This window comes from Coregonus clupeaformis, chromosome 21 (genome assembly GCF_020615455.1).
Source record: "Coregonus clupeaformis isolate EN_2021a chromosome 21, ASM2061545v1, whole genome shotgun sequence".
Lineage (NCBI taxonomy): Eukaryota > Metazoa > Chordata > Actinopteri > Salmoniformes > Salmonidae > Coregonus > Coregonus clupeaformis.
This window is the reverse complement of record NC_059212.1, coordinates 21,855,122-21,882,796: the sequence shown is the minus strand read 5'-3', so window position 1 is coordinate 21,882,796 and position 27,675 is coordinate 21,855,122. Positions and strand designations below refer to the sequence as shown.

The 27,675-nt window shown below is 43.0% G+C and overlaps 2 protein-coding genes across 2 annotated transcripts; one reads left to right on the top strand and one right to left on the bottom strand.

The window, feature by feature from the left end:
• Positions 1–851: 851 nt before the first annotated feature.
• On the bottom strand, positions 852–6,608 carry otol1a (otolin 1a). Its single transcript, XM_041841783.2, has 5 exons — positions 4,729–6,608; positions 3,984–4,505; positions 3,680–3,769; positions 2,414–2,485; positions 852–2,232 (listed from the first exon to the last, which is right to left on the bottom strand). The coding sequence occupies exons 2-5, from the start codon at positions 4,477–4,479 to the stop codon at positions 1,343–1,345; spliced, it is 1,548 nt and encodes a 515-aa protein (XP_041697717.2). The 5' UTR covers positions 4,480–4,505; positions 4,729–6,608; the 3' UTR covers positions 852–1,342.
• A 753-nt stretch (positions 6,609–7,361) lies between these two features.
• LOC121535077 (protein phosphatase 1L) lies at positions 7,362–27,304 on the top strand. The gene is made up of 4 exons (XM_041841782.2): positions 7,362–9,278; positions 21,032–21,206; positions 24,353–24,514; positions 25,616–27,304. Exons 1-4 carry the CDS (start codon positions 8,880–8,882, stop codon positions 25,966–25,968), a joined length of 1,089 nt encoding a protein of 362 aa, XP_041697716.1. The 5' UTR covers positions 7,362–8,879; the 3' UTR covers positions 25,969–27,304.
• The last annotated feature ends 371 nt before the right edge of the window (positions 27,305–27,675 follow it).

Sequence of the window (27,675 nt, the reverse complement as noted above, 5' to 3'; positions counted from 1 at the left end):
ATCATAGGGAGGTCATAGACTGATCATAGATTCTGTGTTGCATTGTGCCCAAGAAGAGCCCTTAGCCGTGGTATATTGGCCATATACCACACCCCCACCGTGCCTTATTGCTTAAGTATAAATGGAGTATAAACCTGCTTTATTTAGATTTCTAATTCTATTTGGCTATCGGTGCTTGGATAGTGTAACAAATAAGTTTAGCATGTGTGTGTGCTTGTATTTAAACATTATTTTTACATGATACTGTACAATCAATACAATCCTCATTCAGCCCTCCTCTTCAAACTGTGATATTCCAGTGCCCTCTAGTGGGAGAAATAACATGTACGTTTCAGTCAAATATATTTAGGTGGTGACCATATACTAGTCCATTAGTAGGCTCAGGCTGTAATACATAATGTGTTCATATATCACCAACCATCACTCACAGACCTTGGAACTATATTTCAATGACACAACAATGATAAAGGCTCATTACTGTTAGGAGCACATTAAAGTAGTAATGGGTGAGATTGTCCCTAATCCGAGCTGGGATTGGGCAGTTGACAAAACTAAGGGCTCTATTCAATCAGATTCGCTTTGGCTGACATCCGCATAACGGTTGTTCTGGTGGTGTCGGATGTGGAACTGTATTAGAGCTGTCAAATCCACAAGCAGCTCCTGGCATTATACCTAAAGCGGACATTGCCATTGGCTGCATGGAGTCGCATTAGGATAAATTCCATGCAGCCTTGTTTACAAGTTGGAACACTGGAATGTGAGATGTAATCTACACCTTGATTAGGCTGATAGAAATCCTCATTATTTTGTTTAATACATTTACGTCATTATTTCTATATAGCCTATACTTTCTCACTCTGAACTTCTAATGCGAGTGGGACAGGTGTGGCTTTGTGACAATTATCAAGAGCAGCTGCTCACCGATTTGACAGCTCCAACGTATTTACATGTCCGACAACGCCAAAACATCAGCTATGCGGGTGTTGGCTATCGCTGGTTAATGCTTGATCTGATTGAATCTAGGCCTAAGATCAGTAAAGTCTAGATAGGTTCAAAACCATAAACTCACACAATTTTCATTTCAAGCATTAGCAGTGTTTTATTGCATTGTTAGAAAGCGTAAGCGTTGCATAAAGTGTTACAGCCAAATACAGCAAGCATTTGGTCAGATTGTTTTGATAGCAATAAGCAGAAACATAGGTAGTAGCAGTAGCAGTAGAAATATTGACAGAGATGATTTTGCAGAGTAGTGCAAAGGGTTTGGAGGCAATGGAGAGTCAGCGTAAATTGTCAGATAAAGGTCATGCAGAGGTCAAGCCGGGTTCACAGGCGAGGTCGTAGGTCAGGCCTTGGGGTCGGCATAGAGCAGGAAGCCGGTGAAGGTGCTGTCGTCTTCGCTGCTGGAGTAGACTCCGTTCCAGTCCCTCAGCGTCTCCAGCCATACCTGGTCCCCTGATGCCAGACGCAGCAGAGCCAGATTGGACGCCTGGTCGATGTCCTGACCGTACAGGGAGTCACGCGTGCGCAGCTTTTTCACGCCATTAATCACCAGTGCGACGCGCAGGGGCCGGTTGCGCACGGTGATGTGGTAGGAGAACACATAGACCCCGGGGTGGGTGCAATTGAACTTGCTGAGCATCGGGTCCCAGTGTTCCTCCTCGTTGTAGAGGACCTTGTCAAACTTGACGGGCAGGCCTGGAGGGGGGAAGGACTTGCTGGGAAAGAGGCCCACGCTGAAGGCAGAGCGTATCTGCTCTGCGGTCTCCCCCTGGGGGCCCTTGGGACCCCGCACACCCCGTGGGCCCTTGGGGCCTTTCTCTCCCTTCGGCCCAGGCATGCCCCTCAAGCCTGGGGGACCTGGAGGCCCCCGCCCCCCTGCCTCCCCTTTCCCTCCCGGGGAGCCTATCTGACCCCTCACACCTACAGGCCCTGGTAGACCATTGGTTCCGTTTACTCCTGGGGGTCCCACCCACCCCCTCGGCCCAGGGGGGCCAGGTAAGCCCGCCTCCCCTTTCTCTCCCTTCTCGACAGTTGCACACTCCCCCATCTCTCCCTTTTGGCCATTCTGTCCCATTGGGCCAGTCAGCCCGGAGGGACCTACAGGGCCTATTCTACCCATGTCACCTTTCTCGCCCTGGGTCCCATTCCGCCCAGGCTTTCCCCTTTCTCCCGGGTCTCCTTTCAAGCCAGGGAGGCCTGTTCCTCCTTTTTCTCCTTTGGGGCCCAAGTCACCTGTGAGAAGGAACTTAGTCGCTTACTGTAGCAAGAAAGTCTTTGATAGTGAAACAACAGTTGACATTCAGTCTAATAAGATTACTATTCTCCCCTAATATAGTGTGGTATTCTAGCAATAGCATTATACTAGTGCTACTCTGCTTCTACACTCTGATGACATTTAGGGAACATTGTATACCTTTCTGTCCCTGTTTCCCAAGTATCCCTGGATCACCAGGCATCCCCATGTCTCCTTGATCTCCTTGGTCACCTATCAAATAGAAAGAGAGAAGGATTGGTATCTTAAACATGTGGGTATAGATATCATTCCCCAGCATCAATACTCAAAGTTACAGATTTGTTGAAATCAGCACCAGAAAGCGACGTGTTCAGGAATGAGATAAGAGATAGCATAGTAGCTAACACTTTGGACTATAAATGTAAAAACCCAGATTACATTCTTTAAACGCCTACACCAGTAGAAATCCACTTTTTCGAGCTGAAAACGATGGACAGAGTTTACCCATGATGTTGCACAACGATTTAAGTCAATAATTCATCCTTTCTTTTAGTCAAAGTATGATATATTTGGGCTTAAAGTGACAAATCTGAACTGCCCACTTCATACAAATCCGTGTAAATTCTGTGTCTTTTCCTATGATATGACATACAAATGATTTTCTGCCTACATTTCAATTCAGGGCTGGGTTTTATTTGAATGTTACCACCAGCATGGAATTGTTTATGAATCAGAAACAGCTTCACAGTTAATCCTTTTCGTGACTGAGATGAGCCAAACTCCCTTGTGTCTACATGGCTGCCTGAGCCATGGCACAAATAGGGGGTTCAAACGTATGTTTTTGCACCTCCATAGGATAATTTGTCAATTTGTCACAGTTTTTTAAGATAGTCTGTATCATTTTTTAAAAGCAAAAAATATATATATAACCATTTTATAAATGGTATAATTAATTGCGTGAGAACCATGAGCACAGGCTGACTTAGCTTTGCTGTACCGCAGCCAAAGTCTGCCAGCAGCCTACCTAACAAAGGGTGCACCGTGTCCATTACAATGTAAGAAAATGCATATCAGCTATCTTTCAATAGTTATCCATATTACCAGAGTTTCATCTTATTCTTTCTAACTATTTAAATGACGGATTCGCAGCCGCAATTTATGGAAGATGCCAAAACTTTGGAGATAACACTAGCTAGCTAGATAAGGTTAGCATGCTAGCTAGCTACACTGACAGCTGTCAGTGCCATCTTTGTTGATGTTTATCATCTCCACGTGGAAATTCCCACACCCAATTCATGAATATGTATAAGTAACCTTCGTCATTCTTCGGAGGTGAAACCAAAATGTGCAATTCCTCTCTAGGTCAGGAAATTATGTTGAAATAGTGGCGGCAACTTCCTCTGGGGAGGTCCTTTAACAGTTGTATATGAGAGTTGGCAAGCTAACCTTTATCTCCTTCAAGTCCAGTAGCTCCAGGCATACCATCCAGTCCAGGAGGTCCCATAAGTCCCACATCCCCCTTCTCTCCAGGTACACCTGAAAGAAGACAGGGGGAAGGAGGGGAAGAGGTAAGGGGGTTGAGGGATATGAGGAGCTATTTAGGAGTACACACCATGCACATACACAATATATGCAAGTACACCACACACAAACTACGAGTCATGGTCACTATCCACTACAGTCACGATCTCTATGTATACTTTTAGTCACTTTGTAGTGAAATCGACACAATTTATATTATTTAGTCTACCTGGAAGTCCCCTCTCCGCTCTCGGCCCTGGGGGTCCCCTCTCCCCCGGGGGCCCCATGGGGCCCTTCTCAGGCGGGCAGCATTCGCAGACGTTTAAGTAGCACTGGCTGTAGTCCAGGGTGTAGTTCCCCAGGCCGGCCCCGGGGGGCGCCATGGAGTCTGTGTGGAACTCTGTGGGGTAGGTGTCGACCGCGTAGGTGGTGCTGTCAGTGGGCGACAGGGAGTAGGCGTCCGTCATGGTATCCTCTGTGGTCTCGTCGGTGCCCAGGCTACTGGAGGGGGCCATGGTGGTGGTGGTCTGCCTGAAGCCCAGACGGGCCGGCTGGTCACCACCTCCTCCCCCTCCACCACCTCCTCCGGTGCCACCTCCGCGAGGGGGCTTCTTGGTGTTCTGAGGCTTGGGTCTGCGGGTGGTTCTGGCTGCAGACGACTGTGTCGCCATCAAGACCACCACCAGCAGGGTCGTTAGCATGGCGAGCAAATGAAGAGAGGGCATGTCAGTGGCTTTTGGTGTGCGATGATCTGAGAAGGGGAGGGAGAGAGAGGGAGAGAGAAAGAGAGGTAGGGAGAGAGAGAGAGAGAGAGAGAGAAATGTAGAGATAGGTAGAGAGAGAACATAGATGAAGGTAGTAAATCACATTAAGTAACAAGTAGCTATCAATTCATGAACAATTCTGAGGACTGACCAAAACAAAAAAGTTACCTCACATAAAAAGTTACCTCAAATGAAGCACTCAGTGCTTACCTTTAAATTAAATGGTTTGCTGGTCACTCCATTCCCTGCATTTGGTGGTTTCAACAACAAACTTCTTCCCTTTTATTGTGTCTGCTAGCCTCTTGCCTCCATAGCTTGACCAATGAGAGGAGACTAAGGGACACACTGGGGATTATGAGGAAGGGTGGGTTGGCACGGACACAAGGTGAGAACCTGAGGGATATGGTCATCAAGTGCTAGAATAACATACTACAACACAGGACTTTCTTTCCTTTCACCTTGTGTCTTTGTGATGTGTGATATGATGTTATATATGGCTGCCACAAACAGACGTGCATGCGCACAAACACACACACAGACACGCGCACACACACACAGATACACGCACACAAACACACACACACCTGTTAGTAATGGATCATACCCCATCTGATATGGTGGCAGGACCGTACGGTCAGGCGTCAGGACGACCACACCACATTGGCACCGCCTCAAAGCAGAAGGGTCCAAAAACACAACCGCAGAGGGAGGGATACATTTCTCAAACGAGCCTCCATAACCACCTTGATCTAACATCCTACCAACCTTTAGGAAACCCAGTACTGCTGACTTTTACAACTCCTCTCAGAGGGCTTTATGGGTAGGATGTCCACCCTCTACCTTGACACCGGATGGGGTGTGGTTTGAGGTTTGAAGTTTGAACCCCCTCTGCTGCTGCCCTGTGGCCTGGTCTGTGAAACCAACACCAACAGTCGCTATTGGTACATGCTCCTCTGAAGCTATAGGTGCCTCATGACAGGTTCCTACTCAAGGCTCTGGTGAAGGCCTCCTACACCGAAACACAAGCCTGCTTGATTGTCCCGTGAATAAAGTAATGATCAATGCAGACACAGAGAGCACCTTTCTCTTTATTTTTCATGGGATAGTCACCTGGTGAAGTGTCCTGAGGTAAGGATTTTTTTGGAAGTTGGTACAGGTAGGCTTAAATGGCTTTAGAATTGTAATCACATTCTCAATGTGCTTTTTTCTGAGTGTCCACTAGCCATGCGCTTTGGGGGTAGGCCCAAACATGTGAAACACAGAATGTAATTTTTGCTTTCCGCAATTATGTTCTTCAATCAACAGAGAGGGAGAGAATCAACCAAAGGAAGCTAAGATACAGGGACCTTTGTTTAACAAATCTAGGCTCACATTTGATATCCAGCGGCTGTTGCCTTAAGATCATATTCTTGCAAGTGAGAACGTCTGATGAATATGCCTGTGGGACCACTGTGTGGTGCAAAATTGCAGTGAATTCTCTGGGTTCGACCATTTCTGGCTTGTGGAGTGAAACCTGCAGACACACGGCCCTCCAGGAATTTGAGTTTGACACCCCAAATCCCCAATATATCTCAATGAGAGGTTCCTAATAATGTGGTCCATATTATAGCCTGGCTGACACCTAACTCAAAGTCTTCCTGACTTCAGAGTCTGGAAAGGCTTGACGATGTTGTAAGCTCGATAATGAAGGGGTCTGTGCTTTTTTTACTGATTGGTTCTCCTCCGTCTCTTTCTCACTTCAACACCAACATGGACAGCCACATACAGTCCCCGAGCACTGCCCCCTTCCAATACAATTGTTGGATTTTCAAATCCAAACAACAAGGGGTCCCATGGAAAAAATAACTTTGAGAGAACCAATCAAAGCTCAAGCCAACTTCTGTGCGAATACTGCACTAACAACGGGCTCCTTTCTAGACCAGTGTGTCACAGCTCTCCCTCACTGTGTACCACGTAAGTCGCGTCAGCCAGGATACCCATATTACATTACATGGTGCTAAGAAAGTGTGTATTCACATGGTATATACACTGAGTGTACCAAAAATTAGGATCAGCTTCCTAATATTGAGTTGCACCCCCTTTTGCCCTCAGAACAGCCTCAATTTGTCGGGGCATGGACTCTACAAGATGTCGAAAGCGTTCAACAGGGATGCTGACCCATGTTGACTCCAATGCTTCCCACAGTTGTGTCAAGTTGTCTGGATGTCCTTTGGGTGGTGGACCATTCTTGATACACACAGGAAACTGTTGAGTGTGAAAAACCAGTGCTTGACTCGGGCAGGAGCTCACCGGAACTGAGTACCAGCACCTCACATTTTCTACTGCTAGAGCTCCTGTTCCTCTTAGAATATTAGCTCAATAGTATCGTGGGGCTCCTGCACCTAAATATAAACAGTACCGGCACCCAAAATGAGTACCGACACCTATTTCAGACCAAGTCAAGCACTGTGAAAAACCCAGCAGTGTTGCAGCTCTTGACACACTCAATCTGGTGCGCTTGGCACCTACTACCATACCCCGTTCAAAGGCACTTAAATATTTTGTCTTGCCCATTCACCCTCTGAATGGCACACATACACAATCCATGTCTGTTGTCTCAAGGGTTAAAATCCTTCTTTAACCTGTTTCCTCCCCTTCATCTACACTGATTGAAATGGATTTAACAGGTGACATCAATAAGGGATCATAGCTTTCACCTGGTCAGTCTATGTCATGGAAAGAGCAGGTGTTCCTAATGTTTTGTACGGGCCAGTATCAGTGTAGGCCAGTATTACAGTGTAGGTTGACATTGTTGCATTGTAGCCTACCATAGCCTGTGACAATTTATTTGCAGAATTACAGAATAACATGTTAAAGTGTATTAAAATTAAATTGTGGTTAGACCTTCTCTTACATGAGAATTATATCCATTGTGAGTTTATTTGCAAATCTTTGAAATTGGGCAAACCCACAAACAGGTATATAATTTGCTAAGAGGTATGTAACAACGTATACACAATGTAAGTGCCTATGTAATTACGACGTAAATAATTTACATATGTAACTTTGAATGCCATTTCCATACAGGATTTACCCAAAAGGCTCAGACTTTTCTGTTCTATCTATGTGGACCAGCACTCGTGTCTCACTGGGCCATGGATCCAGCAGACCTGCTCTCGCTAAGCCAGGCCACTGGTCCTATTCAGCTGGCATTACATAACAATGGCTAACTGTGAACTTTCACACCTTCTCACAAAGCAACTGTTACAATTATGCAGAGGTTGTTGATTCACAAGCTATTAGCTATGGAAACACAATTTCCCTAGAATAATATATGGGTGTATACACTATTGTAACACTGGTGTTACAGTCGAAAAGCAGTGTAAAGAGGGACTATTTGTTGTAACACTGGTGTTACAGTCGAAAAGCAGTGTAAAGAGGGACTATTTGTTTTTCATCCCAATAAGAGACAAAAGGAAATTGGTTTCAGCCACCAGAGGGCTACAAGACAACAGTCCTTCTGGTACTGTTTGTTACAGGCTAGTGTCACCAACCCTGGACAGCCACCAGTGTGCATCCCAACACCAACACACCTGATACCCAACTGTAATACATTGGATAGGCCTAAATAATACATTTAATAATAATAAACTCTATAGTTAATTCAATTTCAGTAAGCAGATCGAACTGAAAAGTGTCATATTTCTCGAGAAAACTAAATAGGCCTACTGGAATAAAATGAAAGCTATATATAACACATAATGAATAATAAGGCTATTCCCCCACTTTCTGCAAGTGTTGTGATGATCCATCAGGACGTTCTGCGGCAGCTGCGCACGCTGTCATCCCAGACTGGAGTTGAAATATGAGGGGGGGAATAGCCTTATTATTATTCCGTAGAAGCTGAATTGGAGGATTTCCCACACAAGAAACGGAGTAAACGCAAAAAGAGGCCACCAAACCCCTACTTCTCCCCCGGTGACAACTCCTCACATTCCGGTGGGTCTTCGCCCGTTATTCGCGAAGCCTGCAATGGGCTACAGACGACAGCGGCTTCATAACGGGTTTGTCGGCAGATATTCTTGCTGCAGCTGTCCTTCCGAGAGCCAGGAGGACAGTCTCGCTTGTATATTTCAAGACAGCGGGCCTAACCAATGACTGTGCCCACGTTCGTCCTTCGCTCTTCACTTCAGTGTGGCTACATTCGGCTGAGTAAATCCTGGGAATACATTGACCATTTAAATCCAATTTGATATATTTATAGCAGTTCTGACTTCTGACATCAGACATTTTGATGGTGTACGTTTTTATTGTTCCCTTGAACGGATATAATGGAGTGAATTGCACGAGGGGAGCGACAGTCAGCAGTTTTCTTGCGTGTGATGATAGGAGACACAATGACGCTGTTGTCTCTTTTGGGTCGGATCATGCGTTATTTCCTCCTGAGGCCAGAGACATTGTTTCTGCTATGCATTAGCTTGGCCTTATGGAGTTACTTCTTCCACACGGACGAGGTGAAGACCATAGTCAAGTCTAGCCGGGATGCCGTGAAGATGGTGAAGGGGAAAGTGGCGGAGATAATGCAGAACGACAGGTTGGGGGGCCTGAACGTCCTGGACGCGGAGTTCTCCAAAACCTGGGAGTTCAAAAATAACAATGTAGCAGTGTACTCCATTCAGGGGCGGCGGGACCACATGGAGGACCGCTTCGAGGTGCTCACCGACATCACCAACAAGAGTCATCCGTCTATATTCGGGATATTTGACGGTCACGGTGGTGAGGTAGGTATCAAAGGTGTGGGTGCCTTTCAAAAACACAGCCTAAAATAGGCCTGAACGGTCAGCAATCATTAGCATAATCTTCCTCGGAGTTGGTCATTTTAGGGGATTTGAATCTGGATTGGATATCCCCGGCCTCAAATCAATTTAAGAGTATGTTTATTGATTTTAATCTGACTCAATGGATCTCAAAACCAACATGGCTAAATGTGAAAAACCCTGTTAACTCCTCATTGATTTATTTAATTATTACTAATAACTACCATAAATATTTGTCTAGTGGAGTAACGTTATTTGCACATGATCTCAGTGGTCATTGTCCCATGGTATGTATTAGAGATAAGAAACCGATAAATACTCATCATTTAATTAAGAAAACAAATGTTAAAACGTTTTCCCCTCAAGGGTGAAGTAGACATGACATGTTCTACTCTGATTTAGCCACTTTCTCCTGTATTCCTGGCCCTAGGTTGGCTCTAGAAAAGGTATCCTCCATATTTATTCATTTGGCAGATAAACACACCCCTTTTAAACAGAGAGAAATATAGATCTAATCCTTGGTTTTCTTCTGAGCGATCTGAGCTCATTCAAATGAGAAATCAGCCCTGGGCCAAGTCAAGGAAAACTATCTCTGTAGTGGACTGGCAATCTTTCAGACAATTGAAAAACATATGTACTGTCTCAATTAAGAAAGCAAAACCAAGCTACTTTTTAAGCTCTATCTTTGACTCTGCTGGTGATCTTTCAAAATTTTGGAAAACAGTAAATACACTGAAGTGTACACATTCCTCTTCTTCCCTGCCTAAGCAAGTTCTGTCTGACTCTGGTATCATAACTGAGAAGAAGGGGATAAGTGATGCTTTTAATCATCATTTTATCTCTGCAGGCTTTTTATTTGAGAGAAACTGTGGTTTAATTGACCCTGGTCAGTCAATCAACTGCTCTTCCCTCTGCCAGCCTCTAGCTGATTCAACGGTTAACCTGCCAACTTCTAGTGAATCTTTGTTTTCATTTCAACAATTTACTATCTGTGATGTGCTAGATGCCTTGCTTAAGATTGATGTAAAAAAAAATCCATGGGGCTGATATGCTTGATCCATTTTTGCTGCAGCTCTCTGCCCCCCTGATTGCTGAATCATTAACCCATATTTTTAACTTGATGATTATATCTGGTACTATCCCCAAGGTTTGGAAGGCACCCCATGTACTCCCCCTTCACAAAGGTGGTGACCCTTGTGACCTAAATAATTATCTCCCTATTTCTTAACTTTCTTGCCTAGCTAAAATATTAGAATCCTTGAATAATTCTCAGCTAAGATCTTTCTTATCTTTGAAATGTATTCTAAGTCGGGTTTTAGACCAGGTCATAGTACTATCTCTGCTGCATTACTAGTTATAAATGATGTGGTTAACTGTATGGATAAAAGGCAACATTTTGCTGCCCTCTTCATTGACCTGTCAAAGGCTTTCAATACTGTTGATAACACTACTAATTCAGAGGCTCTCCTCAATTGGCCTAGACCAGGCTGCATGTAACTGGTTAAAAAATTACTTGACAGATATAACTAAATGTGTATCTACTGATGGTGTTAATTTGTGTTTCCTGGACATTACGAAAGGTGTCCCGCAGGGGTCAATTCTGGGTCCTGTACTTTTTACTGTTTACATTAACAATATCGACTTGTCTGTAAAAAATTGTCACCTGCACTTGTATGCCGATGGTACTGTTGTATATGCTATTGCCCCATCGGTATCTGAACTACAGTCTGCCTTCATTGTATTACAGAAAAACTTTATTGACCTGAAATTGGTATTGAATACAGGTAAAACTAAGTATCTGTTGTTCTCTATAGCGCATAAAATAACTCAGATTATTTAAGCATATGTACTTTGGATGGAGTCCATATTGATCGTGTCCCTGCTAACAAATATCTGGGCATCTGGATAGATGAAAAGCTCTTTTAAAAAGCATATTGATGAGTTACACTACATGACAAAAAGTATGTGGACACCTGTCGTCGAACATCAGTATTCCAAAATCATGGGCATTAATATGGAGTTGGTCCCCCCTTTGCTGCTATAACAGCCTCCACTCTTCTGGGAAGGCTTTCCACTAGATGTTGGAACATTGCTGCGGGGCTTGCTTCCATTCAGCCACAAGAGCATTAGTGAGGTCAGGCACTGATGTTGGGCCTGGCTCGCAGCCGGCGTTCCAATTCATCCCAAAGGTATTCGATGGGGTTGAGGGCAGGGCTCTGTGCAGGCCAGTCAAGTTCTTCCACACCGATCTCGACAAACCATTTCTGTATGAACCTTGCTTTGTGCACGGGGGCATTGTCATGCTACAACAGGAAAAGGCCTTCCCCAAACTGTTGCTACAAAGTTGGAAGTACAGAATCGTCTAGAATGTCATTGTATGCTGAAGCGTTAAGATTTCCCTTCACTGGAACGAAGGGGCCTAGCCCGAACCATGAAAAACAGCCCCAGACCATTATTCCTCCTCCACCAAACTTTACAGTTGGCAGTATGCATTCGGGCAGGTAGCGTTCTCCTGGCATCCACCAAACCCAGATTTGTCCGTCAGAACGAACAGTTATTGTGCTGACGTTGCTTCCAGAGGCAGTTTGGAACTCGGTAGTGAGTGTCGCAACCGAGGACAGGCGATTTTTACGCGCTTCAGCACTCAGCGGTCACGTTCTGTGAGCTTGTGTGGCCTACCACTTCGCGGCTAAGCCGTTGTTGCTCCTAGATGTTTCCACTTCACAATAGCACTTACAGTTGATCGGGGCAGCTCTACCAGGGCAGAAATCTGATGAACTGACTTGTTGGAAGGGTGGCATCCTATGACGGTGGCATGTTGAAAGTCACTGAGCTCTTCAGTAAGGCCATTTTTCTGCCAATGTTTGTCTATGGAGATTGCATGGCTGTGTGCTTGATTTTATACACCTGTCAGCAACGGGTGTGGCTGAAATAGACAAATCCACTAATTTGATGTCCACATACTTTTGTAGATACTGTATAGTGTAGTTAAGAAGCTGAGAATACAATTTTTACTTTTCTATATAAATAGGTCCTGCCTTTCGCTAAATAGCAGAAAGCAGATTATTCAGTCGATGTTCCTATCGGTCCTAGACTATGGCGACATCATCTACAGTGCCTTGCAAAAGTATTCATCCCCCTTGGCTTTTTTCCTATTTTGTTGCATTACAACCTGTCATTTGAATGGATTTTTATTTGGATTTCATGTAATGGACATACACAAAATAGTCCAAATTGGTGAAGTGAAATGAAAAAAATTACTTGTTTCAAAAAATTCGAAAAAATAAATAACGGAAAAGTGGTGCGTGCATATGTATTCACCCCCTTTGCTATGAAGCCCCTAAATCAGATCTGGTGCAACCAATTACCTTCATAAGTCACATAATTAGTTAAATAAAGTCCACCTGTGTGCAATCTAAGTGTCACATGATCTGTCACATGATCTCAGTATATATACACCTGTTCTGAAAGGCCCCAGAGTCTGCAACACCACTAAGCAAGGGGCACCACCAAGCAAGCGGCACCATGAAGACCAAGGAGCTCTCCAAACAGGTCAGGGACAAAGTTGTGGAGAAGTACAGATCAAGGTTGGGTTATAAAAAAATATCAGAAATACAGGGAAATTCTTGAGGGAAACCTGTTTCAGTCTTCCAGAGATTTGAGACTAGGACGGAGGTTCACCTTCCAGCAGGACAATGACCCTAAGCATACTGCTAACACAACACTTGAGTGGTTTAAGGGGAAACATTTAAATGTCTTGGAATGGCCTAGTCAAAGCCCAGACCTCAATCCAATTGAGAATCTGTGGTATGACTTAAAGATTGCTGTACACCAGCGGAACCCATCCAACTTAAAGGAGTTGGAGCAGTTTTGCCTTGAAGAATGGGCAAAAATCCCAGTGGCTAGATGTGCCAAGCTTATAGAGACATACCCCAAAAGACTTGCAGCTTTAATTGCTGCAAAAGGTGGATCTACAAAGTATTGACTTTGGGGGGGTGAATAGTTATGCACGCTCAAGTTTTCTGTTTTTTTTGTCTTATTTGTTGTTTGTTTCACACCCAAAAATATTTTGCATCTTCAAAGTGGTAGGCATGTTGTGTAAATCAAATGGTACAAACCCCCCAAAAAGCTATTTTAATTCCAGGTTGTAAGGCAACAAAATAGGAGAAATGCCAAGGGGGGTGAATACTTTTGCAAGCCACTGTATATGAACACAGCTGCCACTTCATTAAAGCCGTTAGACGCAGTTTATCATAGCGCACTGCGCTTTATTATTACGGGCGACAATTTTAGTAGTCATCACTGCATTCTCCACCAGAAAGTTGGTTGGCCCTCTTTGATGTCACATAGGTTGATACATTGCTATGTTTTCGTTTATAAAGCCCTTTTACAAAAAGTCCCACTGTACCTAACATTTTTAATAAACTTTAGACATGCGAGTTACCATACCCGGTCTCAGGGATGGTTAACTCTTGAAATTCCTTTGGTCTCTACCGAGTTAGGTAAATCAGTTTTTAGTTTTCTTGCACCTTATTTGTGGAGCAATCTTCACATCTTCTACATTTGATGTTTAGATGCCTCTAGGGTAATTCAGAAAGCTGACTGAGGATCTTATTACTGCTGAATGGTTTTGTTTTTTATGACCATGTTTTTCTTTTTACTTGCATTTTGTATTTATATTGCTCAGTGTATTTTCTGTAATTTATGTAATTCAGGGCTCATTTGTAAAATAGACCTTGGTCTTAGTATGACTCCCTGATAAAATAAAGGTGAACTAAAATAGATATCTATGGTCACTACAGCATCCTCATTGTATTTGGAGTGAGAGAGGTAAGTCCAAACAAAACATGTTCACACCCCAGCTTTCAGGATACATAAAACTATCACTCAAACAGAGCATTGTGAAAGTCACACAGTCTGGGGACATCCAAACCATGACCAGAATAAGAGTGAAGTTGATTAGGCAGCATCTGAATCCTCTGCAATGCAATTTGTCACACAGTTTCCACTGGCCTATTCACTATTTAGTAGGCCCTGTGTGTGCAGCCTACCACTATCTTTTGATGAAACTAGAATCACCCCCTTTGTGCTACTTTTGTTTTTCTTGTGATGTCATCAGCACATATACATGGGAATTGAATTGCATATACACACAAAGAGCCAGTCTTGAGGCTTTGTGTGTCACACACATGGGTGTGAACCTTTTTCCCCCTTTTGCTGTCAAGGGTCAGTGAATTCCCAAAGTAGTCTACAGACCACATGTCTGGTGAGCCATCTGCCACTCCAGTGTCCTCAGTGAGCCTGGAGCCAGGATCCTTTTTCTCACAGACACTATTACACACTATTACAAAGCTAATACACTATTACACACTATTACACACTATTACACACTATTACACTTGCATTTTAGAAGTCACAAATGCCACTTTAGTTTACTCATTAAGTATGGCGACTGTGTCTATCGTCACAAATGAAAATACTCAAATATTTATGTTGATGAAAAGAAGGCCATTTACTTCTGAGGAGTTTGTCCACCATGCATATATTGTAAGATGAGACCGAAATTAGACCTTATATTGATTACAGAAGAGAGGTATTCAAGTATGCCATTTTGAGATGGATAAAATTACAGATTCATGTGGTAGTCATTAACCCTCTATATTTTTATCTTTTGGTAATGCTCATCTCCTGTAACCTAATCATTTAGTCCACAAACTGTTGGCATTTCAACATGATATGCCTCATCTTTAGGCTGATTTTACTGTGTTCTCTAGGCTATTGGCTCTTTCTAACGATTAAAAAAGTCAATAAAAAAAGCAGTTATTTTAGTGTTGTATTACCAGTCTTATATGTACACTGAAAACCAAAGCCAGTTAAACCTACATCGACTTTCAACCATTAGTAGTACTATGTCAATCATGCTGTTCCTTATCTAAAGAGGTTGACACGATCCTGTTAAGATAAGGCCTTGGCCTTAAGGCTTTGAATAGGGTTGTTGTTGTATAGCAGGGTTGCCCAACCCTGTTCCTGGAGAGCTACCCTCCTGTAGGTTTTCACTCCAACCCCAGATGTTACTAACCTGATTCATCTTATCAACCTGCTAATTATTAGAATCAGGTGTGCTAGATTAGGGTTGGAGCAAAAACCTACAGGACGGTAGCTCTCCAGGAACAGGGTTGGGCAGTCCTGTTGTATAGTGAAGGCTGGAGGAAGACTGAGTGGGGGGTGCTGTTTATATATCTATCTGGACCTTTCTGCCTATTCCTGTCTGGTCCCCCATCCCTATGTGGGCCCATTACCACCCCTGCTGTGTGTGTGTGTGTGTGTGTGTGTGTGTGTGTGTGTGTGTTTCCTGTGGTCATGGTGACAGAGTGACATGCATGAGCTATTACTCTGCAGGCTGGGTTACTTTGACCTTATTCTCAGTGGAAGTTTGGCCAGAAACACACAAATCAGAGCCCACTTACACACACACACACACACACACACACACACACACACACTTAACACATAACAAATTCCAGAACTGCAAATGTTAAATCGGTCCCAATAAATGAATACTTTTTTCATCAACCGAAGATGGTCATGTTCCTCTGATGCGTTTAAAAGTAGACAACGTGGTTCATTTTATACACACCATGTTAATTTATTTGCATCAGTATGTCAATGTACAGACTCCAACTTCCTTGCCTGGGCTGGGTTTGGTTTACTAGAGACAGTTATGTGGGAACATGGAAGACGCCACGCTGAACTACAGTGCGGGAAAAAAGTATTTGATCCCCTGCTGATTTTGTACGTTTGCCCACTGACAAAGACATGATCAGTCTATAATTTTAATGGTAGGTTTATTTGAACAGTGAGAGACAGAATAACAACAACAAAATCCAAAAAAACGCAATTCAAAAATGTTATAAATTGATTTGCATTTTAATGAGGGAAATAAGTATTTGACCCCTCTGCAAAACATTACTCAGTACTTGGTGGCAAAACCCTTGTTGGCAATCACAGAGGTCAGACGTTTCTTGTAGTTGGCCACCAGGTTTGCACACATCTCAGGAGGGATTTTGTCCCACTCCTCTTTGCAGATCTTCTCCAAGTCATTAAGGTTTCAAGGCTGACGTTTGGCAACTCGAACTTTCAGCTCCCTCCACAGATTTTCTATGGGATTAAGGTCTGGATACTGGATAGGCCACTCCAGGAAGGTAATGTGCTTCTTCTTGAGCCACTCCTTTGTTGCCTTGGCTGTGTGTTTTGGGTCATTGTCATGCTGGAATACCCATCCACGACCCATTTTCAATGCCCTGGCTGAGGGTCGTGGGTGGGTATTCCAGCATGACAATGACGAGGTTCTCACCCAAGATTTGACGGTACATGGCCCCGTCCATCGTCCCATTGATGCGGTGAAGTTGTCCTGTCCCCTTAGCAGAAAAACACCCCCAAAGCATAATGTTTCCACCTCCATGTTTGACGGTGGGGATGGTGTTCTTGGGGTCATAGGCAGCATTCCTCCTCCTCCAAACACGGTGAGTTGAGTTGATGCCAAAGACCTCGATTTTGGTCTCATCTTACCACAACACTTTCACCCAGTTCTCCTCTGAATCATTCAGATGTTCATTGGCAAACTTCAGACAGGCCTGTATATGTGCTTTCTTGAGCAGGGGGACCTTGCGGGCGCTGCAGGATTTCAGTCCTTCACGGCGTAGTGTGTTACCAATTGTTTTCTTGGTGACTATGGTCCCAGCTGCCTTGAGATCATTGACAAGATCCTCCCGTGTAGTTCTGGGCTGATTCCTCACCGTTCTCATGATCATTGCAACTCCACGAGGTGAGATTTTGCATGGAGCCCCAGGCCGAGGGAGATTGACAGTTATTTTGTGTTTCTTCCATTTGCGAATAATCGCACCAACTGTTGTCACCTTCTCACCAAGCTGCTTGGCGATGGTCTTGTAGCCCATTCCAGCCTTGTGTAGGTCTACAATCTTGTCCCTGACATCCTTGGAGAGCTCTTTGGTCTTGACCATGCTGGAGAGTTTGGAATCTGATTGATTGATTGCTTCTGTGGACAGGTGTCTTTTATACAGGTAACAAACTGAGATTAGGAGCATTCCTTTTAAGAGTGTGCTCCTAATCTCAGCTCGTTACCTGTATAAAAGACACCTGGGAGCCAGAAATCTTTCTGATTGAGATGGGGTCAAATACTTATTTCCCTCATTAAAATGCAAATCAATTTATAACAAACAGCGAGTAGCAGCAGTGTAAAAACAAAGGGGGGGGTCAATGTAAATAGTCTGGGTGGCCATTTGATTAATTGTTCAGCGGTCTTATGGCTTGGGGGTAGAAGCTGTTAAGGAGCCTTTAGGACCTAGACTTGGCGCTCCGGTACCGCTTGCTGTGCGGTAGCAGAGAGAACAGTCTATGACTTGAGTGACTGGAGTCCTTGACTAACAGAGGAGGTGTGTTAGTTTGAGAGAGCATGTGTTTGTTTGTATGCACCAAACCCAACAGACTCAGATGGCTAAATGTTCACCTTTTCAGTATGAACCTTAAGTTACCCAAGTCTCAGGAATGAAGAAAAATCTTCCACTCCAGTCGCAGGAGGTGTTGGTGGTATACTGTATGTGTGGGCACATGTTCAAGGGCTTTTTTCCAAATAATTTTCTGCAAGTTGGTAAATATGAATGTTTGCTTGTCCCCCAGTAACAAATGGAGTGAAATGTCTCCAAAACAAATATCTGTGTACAGAACAGCTTGTTTCTAACTGAGCAGTGTGTCCTTAAACTGCAAATATGTTGCATATTCTCAACTCTCTATCTTTTTTCAATCTTTTAGCAGTCCTTATTTTGGCCAAAAGGTAAAAGGCCAGTAAAGTAGCCTATCTCTCTAGCGTGAGACAGCTTGATGTACAAGCACACCCACTGGACAGGACGCTAGTCTATCACAGGGCCTTACCTCCAATCTATCTCCTTAATGCTGAGTGCCAAGCAGAGACACATTGGGTCCCATTTTTTGTCTTTGGAATGACTTGGCCGGAGTTCAAACTCTCAACTTTCCAATCTCAGGCCAGACACTCTAACGACAAGGCCATTACAAGCTAATATTCTTCATTTTAATTTGATTCAAACTGACAGTTGAGTTTAAGGGGAACTTCTCTCTGAAAGGTTTTCTACCAAATAAAGTTGAGTCTACAGCCATGAAGACTGCACTGACTTTTACATGGCTCAGTCATTTGGGCTCTTGGATGAGTAACTACATTCACTGTTCACTATTCAAGGCTCCCTGTGTACACTCATCCAGAGAGAGAGAGAGAGAGAGAGAGAGAGAGAGAGAGAGAGACAGACAGACTAGGGACTAATGAAGAGTTGTTTTGATCATTTATTTATACCATTTCCCTTCATCATCTCCTTTTCTCTCTCAAATGAATCTGCTCCTATAATTATCACCATGGGTGAAATTAGTTGGTTCGTTAATATCTCATCTGCCTTGGTTAATTGGATGCCTTGATTACAGGACTGATGAAAACACAACAACTGTTGATTGCAAAGTGTAACGAATATGCAAACGACATGAGTGTTGAAGTCTCAAGTTTGAGAGAGTTTTGAACGTTTCTATACTGAAATATTTCTGAATTAATATTCAGTATGGTGAACATGATCTGAGGAGAAAGTAGGGAGCAGCGAAAATAAGGAAAGGGCCTGAAAAAGAGAGCAGGAAGGAGGGAGAAATGGAGATGAAGAGAGGTTGTTGAATAATTAAACATAGAACACCTGTTCAACCATCCGTCTGCATTTTCTCTTTCACCTCTCAGACAAAAAAGAACCACTAAGATACTGAAAACGATCCTCTTAATTTAAATCCAACTAATATCACATTTTTACTTGTAATGAAACTAAGAAGATTCACTGTGCTTATCCGAGTAAGGTAGCCTGGCGGGTAGGAGCGTTGGAACAGTAACCAGCAGGTTGCTGGATCAAATCCACGAGCTGACAAGGTACAAATCTGTCGTTCTTCCCCTGAGCATGGCAGTTCCCCGGGGCTGATGATGTCGATTAAGGCAGTCCCCGGCACCTCTCTGATTCAGAGGGGTTGGGTTAAATGCGGAAGACACATTTCAGTTTGATTCATTCAGTTCTACCACTAACTAGGTATCCCCCTTTCTCTAATACACAGTAATCTCAATATACAGAGTCTTTCTAACATCATCACTGGAAACCAGTTGTAACCTTCATGCACTTCCCATGGTAATTGATTAGTCATTCTTAATTATTATGGCATTGTTGAATAGTTGTTTCTGAGTGGCTTGACGGGCATTCTAGAGCATGCATTATTTACCTATAATGCATTATTTACCTATAATGCACGGTATATTTGCACGGGAGAATTCAATGGCTATAATTCATTCTTGCATTTTCAGTTTGAGCTGCTTTTGAAAGCAAAAGTCGAATTGAAAACATTATTGGCATTGTTGAATTCGATTTTCATAATGACAAGCTAGGACTGATGGGTTCGTTAGGTCGCTCTGGATAAGAGCGTCTGCTAAATGACTAAAATGTAAATGTAAAAATGTAAACTAGCAAGTCTGTTTGTTTGGTTACCACGGCAACTACTGTAGCTCTCTTGTAAACTTGCTTTCTACTTCAGTGGATATTGAACATATTTCTAATTGCAAATGAACACATTTCTAGCGGTAAATGTGTTAAATTATAGCCATGGTATAAAAGGGATAATCAACTCGGGGCTCTATGCCTTCTCTGGAAAATAATGCAACTTCGTGGAAAGTCAGTTCCACTCTGCTAGCGCGTCGTGGAACCCACCTACCTCGTCGTACATTATTTTTCATAGAACGCATAGCCTCTTGTTGATTAGCCCTACATAATTAATTCCTGATCATTTATGCATTATTCATTGGAATTAGCAACACAACCAAGTGTGCGTTTGGGCATGCATATTAAAATATCGTACAAATAGCCTCCATTCACTCAGTGCTGTATGTAAACACATTAATTAAGTGTAGACAGACTGCCATATACATTGAAACCATTTCTACACTGTATATATAAAATGTGCTTGGTCAAATATAACTTCTATGGCCCTGCACTATGTATAGCTTTTTGTTTAGATATGCTCTAAAAGTGCTGGGTCTTAATGTAAATAATGGATAGGCTTCCTCTAGCCTCTATGAATATCTCTGGTAGATCCTAGAAAGCATTGGTGTCTTTGAGTGTCATGTCTGCCTTTGGTTTGTATAGAAAAAATACTGTTTTCAACTTGTACTTTGGGGTCAAGTCTATTTCAATGTATTTCAGTTTGATAAACTTGTTTTTACTTTCAATTCAAATTGAACCATGATATAAACTGACATTTTGAAACTAAACGTCTGATACTTTGTTTACCTTGGCAGCTTTCTCCTGGCCGTGCTCTTAAAAGATGGGCACTTAGACAAACTATCTCATGGCTACCATTAATTTACAGCACTAGAGGCTCAGAACACTGCTGAATATATAAAATAATAATTTACGTCTTTCAAACATAACAAAGTTGAATCTGTATTCATTTGGCTGTAAGAAAAAAGCTAACATTCTGTACCTCTGTACATGTAACGGCACAGCGTTGTATCAACAAATCGTTGAAATGTCGACCAGTCAAATAACTGAAATTCAACCAAATAAGTGAAATTCTCTCTCTATCCTCCCTTCTCTCTCCTTACCGCTCTCGCTCAGGCAGCAGCTGACTACGTGAAGGCCCACCTTCCAGAGTCTCTGAGGCAGCAGCTGCTGTCCTATGACAGGGAGAAGAGGGAGGGCGTTCTCTCCTACCCCAGCATCCTGGAGCAGCGCATCCTGGCTGTGGACCGAGACATGGTGGACAAGCTCTCCGCCAATCATGACGAAGCAGGTGAAGGACCGTAGGAGTGCTGATCTAAGATCAGTTTTGCCCATAATGAATGAGATTACATGTACAGGGGGAACCTGATCCTAGAATACGTACCTTTTATGAATACGAGCCCAGGTGTCACACGTTAAAAAGGTGGCAACAATGGAGGAGGGGTTAAGACAGTAGGTCAGATACAGTGGGGAAAAAATGTATTTAGTCAGCCACCAATTGTGCAAGTTCTCCCACTTAAAAAGATGAGAGTGGCGTGTAATTTTCATCATAGGTACACGTCAACTATGACAGACAAAATGAGGAAAAAAAATCCAGAAAATCACATTGTAGGATTTTTAATGAATTTATTTGCAAATTATGGTGGAAAATAAGTATTTGGTCAATAACAAAAGTTTCTCAATACTTTGTTATATACCCTTTGTTGGCAATGACACAGGTCAAAAGTTTTCTGTAAGTCTTCACAAGGTTTTCACACACTGTTGCTGGTATTTTGGCCCATTCCTCCATGCAGATCTCCTCTAGAGCAGTGATGTTTTGGGGCTGTCGCTGGGCAACATGGACTTTCAACTCCCTCCAAAGATTTTCTATGGGGTTGAGATCTGGAGACTGGCTAGGCCACTCCAGGACCTTGAAATGCTTCTTACGAAGCCACTCCTTCGTTGCCCGGCGGTGTGTTTGGGATCATTGTCATGCTGAAAGACCCAGCCACGTTTCATCTTCAATGCCCTTGCTGATGGAAGGAGGTTTTCACTCAAAATCTCACGATACATGGCCCCATTCATTCTTTCCTTTACACGGATCAGTCGTCCTGGTCCCTTTGCAGAAAAACAGCCCCAAAGCATGATGTTTCCACCCCCATGCTTCACAGTAGGTATGGTGTTCTTTGGATGCAACTCAGCATTCTTTGTCCTCCAAACACGACGAGTTGAGTTTTTACCAAAAAGTTCTATTTTGGTTTCATCTGACCATATGACATTCTCCCAATCCTCTTCTGGATCATCCAAATGCACTCTAGCAAACTTCAGACGGGCCTGGACATGTACTAGCTTAAGCAGGAGGACACGTCTGGCACTGCAGAATTTGAGTCCCTGGCGGCGTAGTGTGTTACTGATGGTAGGCTTTGTTACTTTGGTCCCAGCTCTCTGCAGGCCATTCACTAGGTCTCCCCGTGTGGTTCTGGGATTTTTGCTCACCGTTCTTGTGATCATTTTGACCCCACGGGGGTGAGATCTTGCGTGGAGCCCCAGATCGAGGGAGATTATCAGTGGTCTTGTATGTCTTCCATTTCCTAATAATTGCTCCCACAGTTGATTTCTTCAAACTAAGCTGCTTACCTATTGCAGATTCAGTCTTCCCAGCCTGGTGCAGGTCTACAATTTTGTTTCTGGTGTCCTTTGACAGCTCTTTGGTCTTGGCCATAGTGGAGTTTGGAGTGTGACTGTTTGAGGTTGTGGACAGGTGTCTTTTATACTGATAACAAGTTCAAACAGGTGCCATTAATACAGGTAACGAGTGGAGGACAGAGGAGCCTCTTAAAGAAGAAGTTACAGGTCTGTGAGAGCCAGAAATCTTGCTTGTTTGTAGGTGACCAAATACTTATGTTCCACCATAATCTGCAAATAAATTCATAAAAAATCCTACAATGTGATTTTCTGGGGAAAAAAATCTCAATTTGTCTGTCATAGTTGACGTGTACCTATGATGAAAATTACAGGCCTCTCTCATCTTTTTAAGTGGGAGAACTTGCACAATTGGTGGCTGACTAAATACTTTTTCCCCCCACTGTAGTTATGTTCAGTAGGAAACTAAAATATGTGTTCTTATTGGACAAGTTAAGGTAGTACCTCCCTGTTTCACTCTGTTTTCCACCTATTAAACACAACCCAGTTTAAGACTGGTCAGAATTGACCCTCTCTTTAAAAAATCATAAAGACTTCCTGCTTAGAGAAAACAGAAAGACAAGGAACACTTTTTATAAATGTTAAGCACTTTTTAGATTTTTTACAGATTTGGTCTGTAAAGAAGAAAAGCTGTATACATCAAATGTAGCATTATTTGTTATGGCGGCAGTGAAATGTCTCCATGTAGAAGACCTTTTGAAGGTCAAGATACAAATCCAGTGTATTTACACATTTGTACACGGAGTCCCTTTGTTGCCCTGAGAGATTTATTGTCAGCCCTGAGAAATGGATTAGATGCCTGTAATGGAAACAGTACCTTATAAATCACTGGATTTCCAATGGAAGAGGAGGACATGGGCAGAATGAAAAGGTAAACCTTTGTCAGATAAGTTATTAGGGCCAGGAATAGCATTCACTCCTGTTACTTGGGTGGTTTCATTGTTGTGATATACACTGTCTGAGTGTACAAAACATTGGGAACACCTTTCTAATACTGAGTTTCACCCCACTTTGCCCTCGGAACAGCCTCAATTCATCAGGGCATGGACTCTACAAGGTGTCGAAAGCGTTCCACAGGGATGCTGGCCCATGTTGACTCCAATGCTTCCCACAGTTGTGTCAAGTTGGCTGGATGTCATTTGGGTGGTGGACCATTCTTGATACACATGGGAAACTGAAAAACCCACCAGCGTTGCAGTTCTTGACACACTCAAAGCGGTGCACCTTGCACCTACTACCATACCCCATTTAAAGGCACTTCAATCTTGTGTCTGGCCCATTCACCCTCTGAATGGCACACATACACAATCCATGTCTTAATTGTCTCAAGGGTTAAAAATCCTTAATTAACCTGTCTCCTCTTCATCTACACTGATTGAAGGTTACATCAATAAGGGATCATAGCTTTCACCTGGATTCACGTGGTCAGTCTGTGTCATGGAATGAGCAGGTGTTCTTAATGTTTTGTACACTCAGTGTAAATACAGTATGGCGTTCAGTATTGTGGTTGATTAGCAGACTATGATACACATGTTGTATTCTGAGAATGAGAAACACAGTTGAAAAATGTATTCAAGTAAACGTAAAGGGACATTACATAAAAAAATAGTCAAATGTTTTCAGTACTTCACAGTAGTCTAATGTCAAAATAGATCCACGTCCCAGGCCATCGGTTGTGTAGATCTAGCTATGGTTTTGGAATGTAATGTCCCTTTAAAATAAAATAAAATAAACTACTCTTTCTCCCTGTCTTAGGCACTACATGTCTTGTGGCCCTGCTATCAGACCGGGAGCTGACGGTGGCCAATGTTGGGGACTCGCGGGGCGTGCTGTGTGACAAGGATGGTAATGCGGTGGCCCTGTCACATGACCACAAGCCCTACCAGCTCAAAGAGCGCAAGAGGATCAAGAGGGCAGGTGAGCAGAGCGCTGCATGGGTCAAAAGCACCACAACGCTATGGGGACATTGTAGAGACGTTTGCGTCAAACCTAGCTAAACTGTAAATACTACAGAGTGAATTCACGCTAAATTTCACAGGGCTGTTTTAGAAGGGACCTAAAAAGCATTTCGAATGAAAAATCTCAATTGAAAATGCTTCTCAGTCCAGCACCAGGCTTAAAGGTCCAGTGCTGTCAAAATTCAGTTTTTCCTGTGTTTTGTTTCATATTGTACAACAGCTGATGAAACTAATGCTGTAAAAGTGTGAAAGAATTTGAACAGTGTTATTTCCTGATAGGTGCTGGTTGAAAATACAATCTACACAGGACCTTCTAATCAGCCGGTTTAGCATGGGTGGAGTTTCGGCTTGCCTGGTGACATATCTGCCAATAACAGCTAGTTTCCCCCTCCCAACTCAGACCACTCCCAGACAGTCCTAGCAAAATTCTTGCTTCAGAAATAGTGTTTGCTAATTTTGTTTATTTTTGACAATTTTAATGGAAGGTACTTAATTGTTACCCAGAAAGGATATGATATTGATAATAAAAATCGGCTGCTTTGGGCCTTTAAACTGTGTCCAGGAAACTTGCCCTTGATGTTCAGCACAGAAACAAAACACACATACATTTCGTTGGCTGAGGCAGGTAGTGCATAATTATCCTCATGGCGACATAAAATGTTTCCTACATTTCAGCAGATCACAATGGCACACTAGGATGAATCACTAGAATGAATCAGTGTCAAATGGAGAGACTAAGAATTGCAGCCTTGAGTCGCCACCTGTTGACCCTCTTTGGAATTGCAAACAGTGATGTCTTATTAGCTCTGACAAATGATAGGAAGCACTAATAAATATATCCTTAGTTGGATTTGATAAATATAATATTTATAGATATTATGTACTTTTATTGGGATACAGAAATGTCTATGCTTATTCTGCACTTTTTTCTGTGTTGTTTTCTGTGTACACAATGAATGACCAATGAATGACCAATGAATGACCAATGTCCCAGTGTGGGATAGTAAAGTTACAGATAGTTGAATTAAATTGCATTGCACTTCCATTCCTTCACCACCAGGGGGCTTCATAAGCTTCAACGGTTCATGGCGTGTCCAGGGCATCCTGGCCATGTCTCGCTCGCTGGGTGACTACCCCCTGAAGAACCTCAACGTGGTCATCCCCGACCCTGATGTGTTGACCTTTGACCTGGACAAGCTGCAGCCTGAGTTTATGATCCTGGCGTCGGACGGCCTGTGGGACGCCTTCAGCAACGAAGAGGCGGTGCGCTTCGTGCGCGAGCGCCTGGACGAGCCGCACTACGGCGCCAAGAGCATTGTGCTGCAGTCCTTTTACCGCGGCTGCCCAGACAACATCACTGTCATGGTGGTCAAGTTCAAGAGTGGTCCTGTGGGGAGCAGGGCCGGGGAGTAGAGGTGGTGATGAGGTCACGATGAGGTCACAATGTCGTGATGAGGTCATCATTATTGTTATGTTATAGATAGTCTCTCCTCCCTTGTTGATAGTGCAGCAAGCTATCAACCTGGGGAGGATTGGGAACTGTTGCAACCTGGATACCTGGCATTCTCTTTGACACGCATGTACACCCACACTCAAAACAATGTGTTTTCATTTCTGACCATGACTTTTGGATAGATACACATTTTTGTTTGATACATGAACTTTACTCGGAAGCTGGAGTGCTAGATCGTCCTGACACACACACGTACACACACACACATCCGTCTCACACATTGTCATTCAGCACGAACACACACTCTTCTCATCCATTCAATCTATACTGACACACAACTGGAGATCACCCCTTCTTCATCAATGAGAAGATGACTCTCTGACTCAACCAGCACTACATACTGTGATCTACTGTTCTCTACCAACAAACAACGGCAGCGTATTTTTGTGTGTGGAATGATAAGCCCTTACATATCAGCCCATAAAAATGCTGTAAATCAATTTTCGTATACAGGATCAAACTCTGACCTAGCTCCAGCCATTGTCTTTTTTGTTAACACAGTCTTAACCAGGCTGATGTATAGTTACTGTATTATGGTACTGGACCTGTATAGGTGATTTGTTTAGCCTATCCATGTTTGGGAAAGATCTGTGGATGTTAGCACAGAGGTGTTGATGCCTCCATGGGAATCGACTGGGAGGTGCAACTCAACTGGAACAGGAAGGCTAATTGCCAGTAATATGCATATGACGCAATATGATTGGAGTGAATACTGATGTGTTAAAAGGGTCAGGATCATGTTAGAGACCAAGGATGGCCAACTTTGCTCCGAGAGAGCAGCAGTGTGTGCAGGGTTTCATTCCAGCCCAGCCCAGCCCAGCACACCTGATTCAAATAGTTTAAGTAATAAAGACTGCACACACTGTGGTTATCCAGGAACAGTTGGCCAACCTTGTGTTAGTGTTACTACTGTACTACTGTATTGAATACTACAATTACTACTGTATTTCATAGGTTCATTTTTTTGCTTGAAATGATATGTGGCAAACCTTTTATAATTTAACAATGTACCTTATTTGCCTTATTTATTGTTTCGGTTTTTATATTATTGCCAAAACAAAACATATACAGCTGTTTATTGTTGACCTTTACATATGCATAAGTCAATAATGTAACAACAAAAATCACTTGTAGACAGTTCACCAACAAGTCACTCATATACTCTGCCAAACACAAAATGTATGACTTTGCTGAATCCAGTTTGTCAGTATTAAAATTCAATGCTACCTTGTGAAATGTTTTTGTTGACCTTATTCTTGCCAATTTGAAAGAGAATGTGCAGAGAGTTAGCTGCAACTGCCCTCTCAGATAACACGGTCAATTACATATAATATATTTATATTGGGTCCAATCACAATTTAGGGAACGAAACAGCGAACTGTCTTAGCGGAGATTTTTGAAATTGTTTTATTATTATGACTAGTATAATTTGTTTGAATTATGCCCAGCTCATGAGGCCCCTTGATGATGTGAAGCCTGAGGCAATTGCCTCTTCTGCCTAATGGTAAGTCCGCCACTGTGTATGTAACCTTTCTGTAGCCTATAAATCAAGTATGGCCACCAATAAATAATGCAGTATTTTCTGGGGCCCGAGAGAAACTACAATG

What these genes read in the sequence shown, in the direction of transcription:
- otol1a (XM_041841783.2), bottom strand. Translation starts at nt 4,479, where the DNA reads ATGCCCTCTCTTCATTTGCTCGCCATGCTAACGACCCTGCTGGTGGTG. An exon ending in AGCGGAGAGGGGACTTCCAG is followed by an intron (nt 3,770 to 3,983) that starts GTAGACTAAATA and finishes GTCTTCTTTCAG; the next exon opens with GTGTACCTGGAGAGAAGGGG. An exon ending in TGGACTTGAAGGAGATAAAG is followed by an intron (nt 2,486 to 3,679) that starts GTTAGCTTGCCA and finishes TCTATTTGATAG; the next exon opens with GTGACCAAGGAGATCAAGGA.
- LOC121535077 (XM_041841782.2), top strand. Translation starts at nt 8,880, where the DNA reads ATGATAGGAGACACAATGACGCTGTTGTCTCTTTTGGGTCGGATCATG. An exon ending in TTGACGGTCACGGTGGTGAG is followed by an intron (nt 9,279 to 21,031) that starts GTAGGTATCAAA and finishes GCTCTCGCTCAG; the next exon opens with GCAGCAGCTGACTACGTGAA. An exon ending in CGCCAATCATGACGAAGCAG is followed by an intron (nt 21,207 to 24,352) that starts GTGAAGGACCGT and finishes TCCCTGTCTTAG; the next exon opens with GCACTACATGTCTTGTGGCC.